Source organism: Rhinopithecus bieti, unplaced genomic scaffold, assembly GCF_001698545.2.
Source record: "Rhinopithecus bieti isolate Rb0 unplaced genomic scaffold, ASM169854v2 scaffold_14937, whole genome shotgun sequence".
Lineage (NCBI taxonomy): Eukaryota > Metazoa > Chordata > Mammalia > Primates > Cercopithecidae > Rhinopithecus > Rhinopithecus bieti.
Window position 1 is genome coordinate 1934074 of NW_016808492.1, and position 11255 is coordinate 1945328.

The 11255-nt window shown below is 35.2% G+C and overlaps 1 protein-coding gene across 4 annotated transcripts in view; it reads right to left on the bottom strand.

Moving 5' to 3' along the window:
- The window catches only part of MMS22L (MMS22 like, DNA repair protein), a 167556-nt gene that overhangs the window by 133082 nt on the left and 23219 nt on the right, over nt 1–11255 (bottom strand). For 3 of the 4 annotated variants that reach the window (XM_017886760.1, XM_017886759.1, XM_017886758.1), the window contains exon 10: nt 3185–3361. The exons of the other annotated variant lie outside the window; for it this stretch is intronic. In XM_017886760.1, the coding sequence (XP_017742249.1) occupies nt 3185–3361 (177 nt within the window). The remainder of the gene's footprint in view (nt 1–3184; nt 3362–11255) is intronic. 4 annotated transcript variants of the gene reach the window in all.

Genomic DNA, 11255 nt, shown 5'->3' on the forward strand with positions numbered 1-11255 from the left:
TCTTCTACATAAAATACGTGATTTTAAAATCTTGGCAAAAGAAAATCACACAGGAACTGATGACAAATATAAAAGACATGAGTTAAGCTATTTGAAACACCGACAATTCATTTACTATCTTGATTCAGAGCTAATAAAAGCAACAATCTCTTCTGGAGTTCTCTATGAAATAGAAGAGTAGGGCTGGGCACGGTGGCTCACGCCTGTAATCCCAGCACTTTGAGAGGCCAAGGTGGGCAGATCACGAGGTCAGAAGATCAAGACCATCCTGGCTAACACAGTGAAACCCCGTTTCTACTAAAAATATAAAAAATTATCCGGGCGTGGTGGCGGGCGCCTGTAGTCCCAGCCACTAGGGAGGCTGAGGCAGGAGAATGTCGTGAACCTGGGAGGCGAAGCTTGCAGTGAGCCGAGACTGTGCCACTGCACTCCAGCCTGGGAGACAGAGCGAGACTCCATCTCAAAAAAAAAAAGAAAAAAGAAATAGAAGAGTGATTTCAGCATTGCAACCATGGGTGGTTACATCAGTGCAATTCAGTATTACAATAGCAATAGCAATGATATATATTAATGTGACTAGATTGTCTACCACACTGAGAATATCTGGGGGGTCAATATCAACTAATATTGAAATATACTATGCACTCAAATTAACTGTTTATACAGTTCCAACAAGTATTAATAACCTAAAAGCATGTTCCTTGAAGCAAGAAGTAGTACAATCTGGCAGGGTGTGGTGGCTCACACCTGTAATCCCAGCACTTTTCAGAGGCCAAGGCAGGCAGATCACCTGAGGTCAGGAGTTTGAAACCAGCCTGGCCAACATGGTGAAACCCCATCTCTACTAAAAATACAAAAATTAGCTGGGCGTGGTGGTGTGTGCCTGTAATCCCAGCTACTCGGGAGGCTGAGACAGGAGAATCGCTTGAACCCGTGAGGCAGAGGTTGCAGTAAGCCGAGATCACACCACTACACTCCAGCCTGGGCGACAGAGTGAGACTCCGTCTCAAAAAAAAAAAAAAAAAAAGTGGTACAATCTATTTCATGTGTATCCTCTAATAGGCACCTAATATTATGCTAATACATAACAGAAACTCAGAAACACTTAACTAATTGCCATATTTACTTACATTGATTAAAATGAGAAATATATACTTGGAGGAACTAAAGTTGGAAAGGAAGAGAAATGCAAATGCTTATATTATGACCTTAGAATTACAGGTAAATTTTCTTAGTTCCTTTAATATTGTTCTAATATTCTAATAATTTTAAAAGTGAAATCACATTAACTCCACAAAAATGCTTAATAAAAGCACTACTATAGCAATAGTGGCAATTGCTAAAATTTATTATTTGCTCTGTATTAGCATGGTACATAATCATGGATACAAACAAAAAACACACAATTCTTTTCTGTGAGAAGTTCATTGGCTTTTCTCAATAAATTGGTAGAATACTCAAATACACTGATATTGGGCTGTGTGTGAACTCCTCAGAGCAATTTCTGACTATTTCACTGTATTCTGGGATCTCCTATAGGACCTTTTATTATTAGGGGAATTATTTAGAGGACTTTTTGAGACCCTTTCCATTTCTATGATGTTATATTAATACTAACTAACCCTCAGATTCCATGAATGACTTCTCAAAGCTGGGTCTATCCAACATTCCAAAGAGGAAAATCTATCAAGCCTATCAAAGAATATGTTTCATAAAGCAATGGTTCCCAAACCTCATAGAGGATGAGAACCAAGGAACTTTTTAAAAATCAGGATTTCCACAGGTAAGATCTAGATATCTGGATTTTTTTTTTTGTTTTTTTTTGGATGGTGTCTCACCCTGTTGCCCAGGCTGGAGTGCAGTGGTGATCTCAGCTCACTGCAACCTCCGTCTCCCGGGTTCAAACAATTCTCCTGCCTCCGTCTCCCAAATACCTGGGACTACAGGTGTGTGTCACCATGCCCTGCTAATTTTTGTATTTTTAGTAGAGACAAGGTTTCACCACGTTGGCCAGGCTGATGTCAAACTCCTGATTTCAAGTGATCCACCCGCCTTGGCCTTCCAAAGTTCTGGGATTATAGGCATGTTTTAGGTTTTTTAGGTTTTAGGTTTTTCTAGGTATTTCATGTAAATGTTCAGGTTATTAGACATAAAGTTGTCGACAGTATCTCTTACCTTTCTAATGTATACAGAAACTGAAGTCATGTTTCTTTTATATTTCTAGTATTGAGTATTTTTGTAATTGTAAATAAAATTGGCCAATTTTAGGTATCAATTTGAGGACCCAACTTTTGGCTCATTTTATCTTTTTCATTGTTTTCATTTCATAATTTTTTGTTAATTTTTTAATTGCATTCCTTTTAACTGCAGCTGGACTAGACACCTGGATTTTTTAAAACTCACAAGTAAGTCTAATGATCAGCCAGGTTTGGTAACCACTGCCATAAAAAAGACCAATTTTGAAAATATAGACAAACTGGCTTCATGATTCTAGATGTTTATTTTATGGAGCTGATAGGCTGATATAATAATATAATACTATTAATTTCTGAATATGGTAGAAATTGTATAAAAATAGGTCTTCAAAGTATACATCTGTTAGCTGACTTTATTCATGGGGTTTTAAAGTAACACTGTAAAAAATATTTCCAATGAGAAATTAATATATTGGTTAAAATCTCTTCCTATTTGAAGCAAACTTCATGGTTGTTTAATAAATTATCTTAGCAAAAAGCTTCACTAAAGAAGTGCTATTATGAAGTACTTTAACTAAATTATTCATAAAAATAAGTAATTCATTCCTCGAGAAATTTATTTGCCAATCATAACAGATTTTAAAACTACAAAGAACCTTTGTGACAATCTAATCTCATGATTTTTTGTTAAGGGGAAACAAGACCGGAAAGGTTTAAGTAATTTGCTCAGGGTCACACAACTGTTCAGTAGCAGGGCCAGGACTACATACCAAATCTTCTACAAGTTATTTTTTTTAATTAAACAATTAAATCATGAACTTTATAATTTTTCAAGATGTTTACAGAAACATTATACATGGATATAAATAATTTATCTCTGTGATTGTAGTCTGACTTTTCTTGTTCCTGCTCACTTATCTTCTAATTTGTCCAAATAATTACGTATTAATTCACAATATAAGAAAGTTTTTTAAAAAATGAAGTCTTACCACTTCATCTGGTACTCCATGGCGATCAAACTGGTAAAATGATGCTACATGAGTAATAATCCACCAACTAAAACCTAATGGATCCCTGGACTGGATTACAGGCACAGAGGGTCTTCTTTGGTCACTTGATTTTTCAAGCAGTGTTTTAAGTAGTTTATTCAACCAGTTCCAAAATGACTATAGAAACAGAGGTAATTTGATTCCATTAAATTAAGACAGTTTCAATAACCTTTGATTTAGTGGTTTTCTCCGTTTTACAATGAATCATACATACAAAAGACAAAATACATATACGAAACTTAAATAATAAAAATACCCAGGTTAAGAATCAGAATATAAATAGTACTTTAGAAGTACCTTACATGTCACCACATCTTCTTCCTGGTAACAATTTTGCTGACTTTCATGATAAATCATTTCCTTGCTTTTTTGTTTTGCCACACAGGTATACCAGCCTATATTACATATTGTGTGGCTTCATCTGTATTTTGTTTTTTTTAAATGCATGTCTGTATTCTCAAGCGGCTTATTTCTAATTCTTTTGTAACTTGCTTCTTTTCGTCAACGCTACGTTTCTGAACTCATCTATATTAATGAAAACAGCCATAGCTCATTGCAATATTCCAGTATACGACTATATGATAAAACATTTATTCAATCTACTATTGCAGAACATTTAGTGAGTTTTAGGTTTTTCTAGGTATTTCATGTAAATGTTCAGGTTATTAGACATAAAGTTGTCGACAGTATCTCTTACCTTTCTAATGTATACAGAAACTGAAGTCATGTTTCTTTTATATTTCTAGTATTGAGTATTTTGTAATTGTAAATAAAATTGGCCAATTTTAGGTATCAATTTGAGGACCCAACTTTTGGCTCATTTTATCTTTTCATTGTTTTCATTTCATAATTGTTTGTTAATTTTTTAATTGCATTCCTTTACTTTCTTTGGATTTACTATGAAGGGCTTATTGCTAATATCTTGAGATAAATTCTTAGTTCATTAATTTTCAATCTTTTTCTCCTGTATTTGCATATAAAGTTACAAATTTCCCTCTAATTATAACTTTAGCTGTAGTTCCAAAACTTAAGTCTACAGAATGTTATTTACTTCAGAATATTTTATAATTTCCATCATCTCTTCTTTAACCTGAGTTATTTAGAAACATATTTCATTGTTTCTATGCATGTGTATTTCTCCTTGAAAATCTGTCCATTTTAAATTGCTACGGTTAACACCATGTTATTAGCCACTACAAATTTAAATTTATATTCCTGATAAAGTAAACCTTTCATCACTATAAAGTAACTTAATGCTTTTTTGTTTTAAAGTCAAAATTTTTCCAACATTTAATACGTCACTTTCTTGTATCTTTTCTATCCATTTTGAACTTTGATATATTCTGTTTTAGATATGCCTCTTGTAAACCAGCTTACAATCTATCCTGACAATATGTCTTTTAGATGGAGCTTTTAGTAGTACCATTGCAGGTAATATAATGACTAATACATTTAGTTTTAAATCTACAATCTTATTGCATATTTCTATTTGTATACCTACTGTATCCACCAACACCTCCTTCTCTAGGGTTGAATATTTATTTTTTCCCCATCTACCTGCTTGGAAGTTAAAAAGTCCAATTTTCTTCTTTTAGTGATGATCTAAGAAATAAACAGCATATATCCAAATGTCTTAGTAAGTTAATATAGACCTTTCTCTTAGAACAAACAAGAACCTTAAAAGACTCTAGCTCATTTATGCCCTACTCACTTCAGATGCTACTATTACTATATGTTTTAGCTCTATTTTTTAATTCCAATAAATTATATTACTGATTTATACAAAACATGTACCACTTTCTTTGCTCTTTATTCCTTCTATGTGTCAGAACTCCCATTTTGGCATCAGCATTTTTCTGCCTAAGGATGCCCTTCGATTTTGCTTCAATGAAAATAGCTTTATTTTATCTCACTTTTTAAAGATATTGATAGGTAAAGAATTTTAGGTTGATAAATATTATTTTGATACAATAAGGATATCATTCCCACTGGCCTCCATTGTTGTTGAAAAGTCAGCTGTCCATTTGATTGTCACTCTTTTAATGGTGTTATATTGGCCAGCTGTGGCAGCTCACATCTGTAATCATAGCACTTTGGGAGGGCAAGGCAGAAGGATTGCTTTGAGACCACCCTGGGCAGCCCCGAGAGACCCTATCTCCACAGAAAAATAAATTAGCTGGGCGTGGTGGCATGCGCTTGTACTCCCAGCTACTAAGGAGTCTGAGACAGGAGGATCACTTGAGTTCAACAGCTTGAGGCTGCAGTGAGTTGTGACCACACCACTGCACTCCAGACTGGGTGACAGAGTGAGACCTTCTCTCTTAAAATAAAATAAAGTAACACATTTTTCTGTCTGATGCTTTAAATTTCTTCTCTTTGGTCTTCTGTAATTCCACTGTGATGCATCTGGGTATGTTTTTTCTTTTTATTTACCCTATGTGCGTTCCTTGAATTTATCTGACTAGCTTTCATTAACATTTGAAAATTTTCAAGTCATTTTTTTCTTCAAATATTTTTGTTGTTCCACTTCCTTTTTAACTATATAGTTAGAAGTATATCAGACATCCTCTCTATTCTTAATGTCTCTTAACCACTCTTTCATGTTTTCCATCTTTTGTTATATTGTGCATAACAGATCTTATTCAAAATTAGTCTATTACACCATTATGCAGGAATCGTAAGATACATTTAGCTATCACATCATTTAATCTGTTAGTTTCTTCAGCTTCCTTTAATCTGTAAGAGTTCTTCAGATTATACCATTCATAAGCTTGATATTTTTAAAGAGTATATCAGATATTTAGGTTTGTCTGATATTACGCATTTTATTCTTTTTTTTGTGGGGGGAGAGGGTCTCACTCTGCTGCCCAGGCTGCAGGGCAGTGGTGCAAAACTCTGGGCTCAAGTGATCATCCCACCTCAGCCTCCCAAGTAGCTGGGACCACAGGCAGGCCACCACTACACATAAGTAATCTTGTTTTTTTTTTGTAAAGACGAGGTCTCTACGTTGCCCAGTCTTGAACTCCTGCGCTCAAGCAATCCTCCCACCTAGGACTCCCAAAGTGCGGGGGTTACAGGCGTGAGCCACCATACCTGGCCTATTTTTGTACTTTCAAGGCATCATACTGGTGGCACATATCAATCGGTCCTATTAATAGTTAACTTTGATTACTTGATTAAGGTAGTACCTGCCACATTTTCTGTACTATAAAGTTATTATTTTCCCTTTTATAATTGATAAGTATTATGTAAAGATCTTAGGAAACTATGTAAATGTGCCGTTTTTAATCAGTTTTGTCCACTACTTTAAGCATCTATTGAGGATTCTTGCCTGAAACAATTACCATGGAGCTTGTCAAATGGTGATTTTCCAATTCCATGACTCTACATCTATTAGGAAGAGTTTCCCTTTTCCCAATTTATTTATATCGGTAGGGACTCACATATTCCTACTAAACAGATTACAATCCCTTACTATTTTGTAGCTCAACAGTAATGGAGACCAGTGGGAATGATATCCTTACTGTATCAAAACAATATCTGTCAACCTAAAATTCTTTACCTATTAATATCTTTAAAAAGTGAGGAAAAATAAGGCTATTTTAGTCTATAGACCTTAATGCTGACTCTAGTGTCCTTCTGACATGTACTCATCATTTTTTGAGCACTTCCTTAGTTTCTGGTACAAGATGTTTCAGGCTCATGTTTACTTCCCATGCTTCATCCTGTAATCAGCCCTTTGGTCAGACTCTTGTTTCCTTTCACTACAGAATAGTTATTTTGAAACTAAGATATAGCTGCAATATGTATACTGTTACTCAGTATCATTGCTTGTAAGCCCAGCCAGTGAAAAAGGTAGGAAATGGATGCATGCACACACACATATACATTTATACATGGTCCTATATATTAAAAAGAAGTATTTCATACTATATCAAATTCTAATCCAACATATTGTGGTTCATGCTGGCTTTCCTTCTTTCCATATGTATAATTCAATTTCCCAACACAGACGAACCTGACTCCAATTACACACAATGTATTTATTAATTTGTCCAGTCTAAGAATACAAGTATAATAGATTTTAAATTGCTAATCTTCACATAACAATGTAAAAAACAAATCTCCTAAGTGAAATATTTATAGTTCTTTATGATTCTTTTGTCTTTAGCCTTATAGTATAGTGTCAAAATAGTATGTTCTAAAGTTACCTGGGTTAGTACTGCCAATCCCCACAAAGAGTGTTATTCATTTAAAATACATTTAAGTTCAGTTGTTTCTGTTATATTCCATTGAGTGCACCTTTCATACAGATTGATTTAATTTGGGGGCATGTGAAACATTAACATGATTCTAAAGTCAGAACTACCCAAATAATTACATCAAACCCTTCCACTCCATTTTCACCCATCCATCTTCATTTTTACCCACCAATCTCAAGTTTGTCTTTCCAGTATTTATTTGTGCACAATTGAATATATATACACACACACATTTCCTTTTTCCTAATTTCTTATACAAAAGGTAACATCGTCCTCTAAATATTGTTTTGAACTTTGTATCACTTAACAATACATTATGCAACTCACTCCGTATCAGTTCAGGTATCTTCCTCATTCTATTGCATAACTATAAATAGAATCATTAATTTTATGTGTCAATTTGAGCAGGCCATAGGATGCCAAGATATTTGGTTAAATATTATTCTGGATGTGACTATAAAGGTTTTCTGGTTGAGAGTTAAATTTTAATTGGTATACTGAGTAAAGAGATTGCCCTCTCTCTAATATGGGTGGGTGCCATCCTATCTATTAGTGGCCTGAATACAACAAAAAGTCATACTGAGGGTGGAGAAGACTCCCTGTTCTTCATACTGAAACACTGTTCTTTTCCTGCCTTCAGACTTGGACTCAAGACTGGAAATTACACCATTGGCCTTCCTGATTTGCAGACCTTTGGACTGAGACTGGAAACTATACCATCAGCTCCTCTGGGTCTTCAGCTTGCCAACCTCAGATTCGGGACTTCTTAGCCTCCATAACTCTGTGAGCCAATTCATTATAATAAATCCAAAAATCTATATATCCTATTGGCTCTGTTTCTCTGGAGAACACACACTAATACAGAATAATACTTCAGAGTACAGATAGACCATGGTTTGCTCAACCAGTCTTTTATACATGAGAATTTAGATAGTTTCTACTATACTACTATGAAAACAATACTGCAATAAATAAACGTATGCATATGCATTTTAATTTTGGAGGGTATACATTTAGAGTAAATGCCTGGAAGTGGGATTGCTAGGGTCAAAGTTACAAAATCCTTGGTGCACACTTGTCCATTGAGTCATTTTAAATGCTGCATTCAGACCTTGCTTTAAGTTGACTTTGCAAGTCTAGTGTCAATAAAATTATTTTGCTCTTATAAGTTGTTTGGTCTTTATGCCTAGAGAACTTGGAGATTTTTTTCTTTATGTTTACAGTGAAACAGTTTTAGTAAGACCTGTCTTTGGGTGGATTGCTTGGGGTTAATCTTTCGAATTATCCAGTAGGCCTTTTCAATATGTAGATTTAGATCTTTTATTTCTGGGAAGTTTCCTTTGATTATAGTTTTTAATAATAGCTATATCACATTGTTTTCTAGGGATTGCATTATATGTACAGTTATTTCATCTTTGCCTATCTTCCACCTCAACCATTTTCTCACTCTCTTCATATTTATCTCATTTTTATTCCCTTAGTTGTTTTTCAACCTTTCTTCTATGTCCCTTATTGAATTTTCATTTAAGTTTAATCTCCCTTAGTCATCTTGTAATTTAGTCAATTCTGATACAATTTTCCTCTTCCTATTTCTTTCCTACATTCAATGTATTCTTTCCATCCAACCCGTTTTCTGTCCATTTTTTTTTAACACTTGAGTATCTTATTCAAGGTGTTTTCTATACCCCCAGATGTAGTCTGAACAGACAAACTAATTCAATCTACAATGCTGTCATTTTCTTCTGTTTTATACAGTTGTTTCTGGGGGAAAGGGTGCCATCAAGTAAAGTACATCAAATCTGTTTTTTTCTAGTAAGTTTATAAGGGTCTAGTTTCATTCCGTTCATTTTGTAGATTAGGACTAGCTTAAAAGATTCTTAATTCAGGGGCACCTTCTTTTGACAATGCACCAAAGTCCCATTTTCCCATCTCTTTACCGAATTTTTTTTTTTTTTGGTGGTGGGAATGGGTATGAGTCCTTTGATTTATTCTTTTTTTTTGGTGGTGGTGTTTTAAGACCCTAAATTTTCTGCTTTCTCTTCTGGTGCTCTTCACCACCCAATCACCAATGGGTAGGTACCATGACTCATTTTTGCATTTTTATTCTACAGAAACTCCATGTAATATGGACACTTCCATGTTTCTTTCTTATCAGTTCTCTGATCTATAAGAAAACTTTTTCAGTATCTTCACATTCTGGCAATGATTTTAAAATATAACCACTGTTAGTTCTCTTCTCTGAGCAGTTTTTCTCAGACTGCCCTGCCTTATTAGAAAGGCTTGTGGTAAGAGCTTCAGTGGCTTTCTCTTTTTAAAACTGACGGTACTAAGCACTCCCATTTGCAGTTATATAATATGCATGTTTTTGTATACAGCTGACGTGTGAACACAGGTTTGAAATGTATGGGTGCGCTCATACATGGATTTTCTTCCATCTCTACCACCCCTAAGACAGCAAGACCAACCCCTCCTGTTCCTCCTCCTCCTTAGCCTACTCAACATGAAGATGAGGATGAAGACCTTTATGGTGACCTACTTGTACTTAATTAATGAGAAGTAAATATATATTCTCTTAAGGTTTTCTTAACATTTTATTTTCTCTAGTTTATCATGAGAATACAGTATATAATATATACAACATACAAAATACATGTTGTTTCTTTATGTTACGAGTAAGGACTGCAGTCAGCAGTAAGCTACTAATGGTTTTTTGGGGAGGTCGAAAGTGACATGCAGCTTTCTGACTGCATGTTGGGGGGAGGGTCAACATCCCTAATTCCCACATTGTTCAAGAGTCAACCGTAGATATATTTGATTTTGCTGTTCTATATTTTGTTGGAAGATTATGTAGGGAGATGCGGGTTTAGGCATCCATCCATTTTTCTTGGCTACCCAGAATTCAATGGCTTTTTTTTTTTTCTTTTTTCAAGACAAGGTCTCACTTTGTCATCCAGCCTGGAGTGCAGTGGCACAATCTTGGCTCACTGTATCCTCGATCTCCTGGGCTCAACTGTTTGAAATTTTTAATAAAATCTAGGTAACATGAACTCAGTCTGTAAACCCACATAAGGGACAGAATACAACAAAAAGCACACAGAAGCAATTTTAAACTTCTGAAAAGCACCATGGTTAAAGACAGTCAATTGTCCTTTCAGATCTAGTTGAGTTTCTAGTTCATCTTTCTGAGTGGATAATTGGTGTAGTTGTAGGCTACCAACTTGATCAGCTCTGAACTGTATCTTCTATTCTTGTACCCCATAATGCCTGAAAGCCAAAGTTCAAGTTTACGCAATTCAGCAAGTGCTTCTAGGTTATGAAAAAAAAAATTTTTAACTCTACAAAGATATATTAAGTTTACACTTATTTGATGCTAAAGTAACAATTCAAAATAAATACAGTACTTGCAAACCTACAAAAATAGAGTTGTTATTAAAAAAAGATAGCAGGCCAGGTATGGTGGCTCATGCCTGTAATCCTAGCACTTTGGGAGGCCAAGGCAGGCAGATCGCTTGAGGTCAGGAGTTCAAGACCAGCCTGGGCAACATGGTAAAACCCCGTCTCTACCAAAAATGCAAAAATTAGCTGGCCACAGTGGTTCATGCCTGTAATCCTAGCTACTCAGGACGCTAAGGCATGAGAATTGCTTCAACTGGGAGGCGGAGACTGCAGTGAGCCGAGCTCATAATAAGGCAGAGGCTGTAGTGAGCACTCTAGACTGAGCAACAGAGCAAGACTCTGTCTCAAAAAAA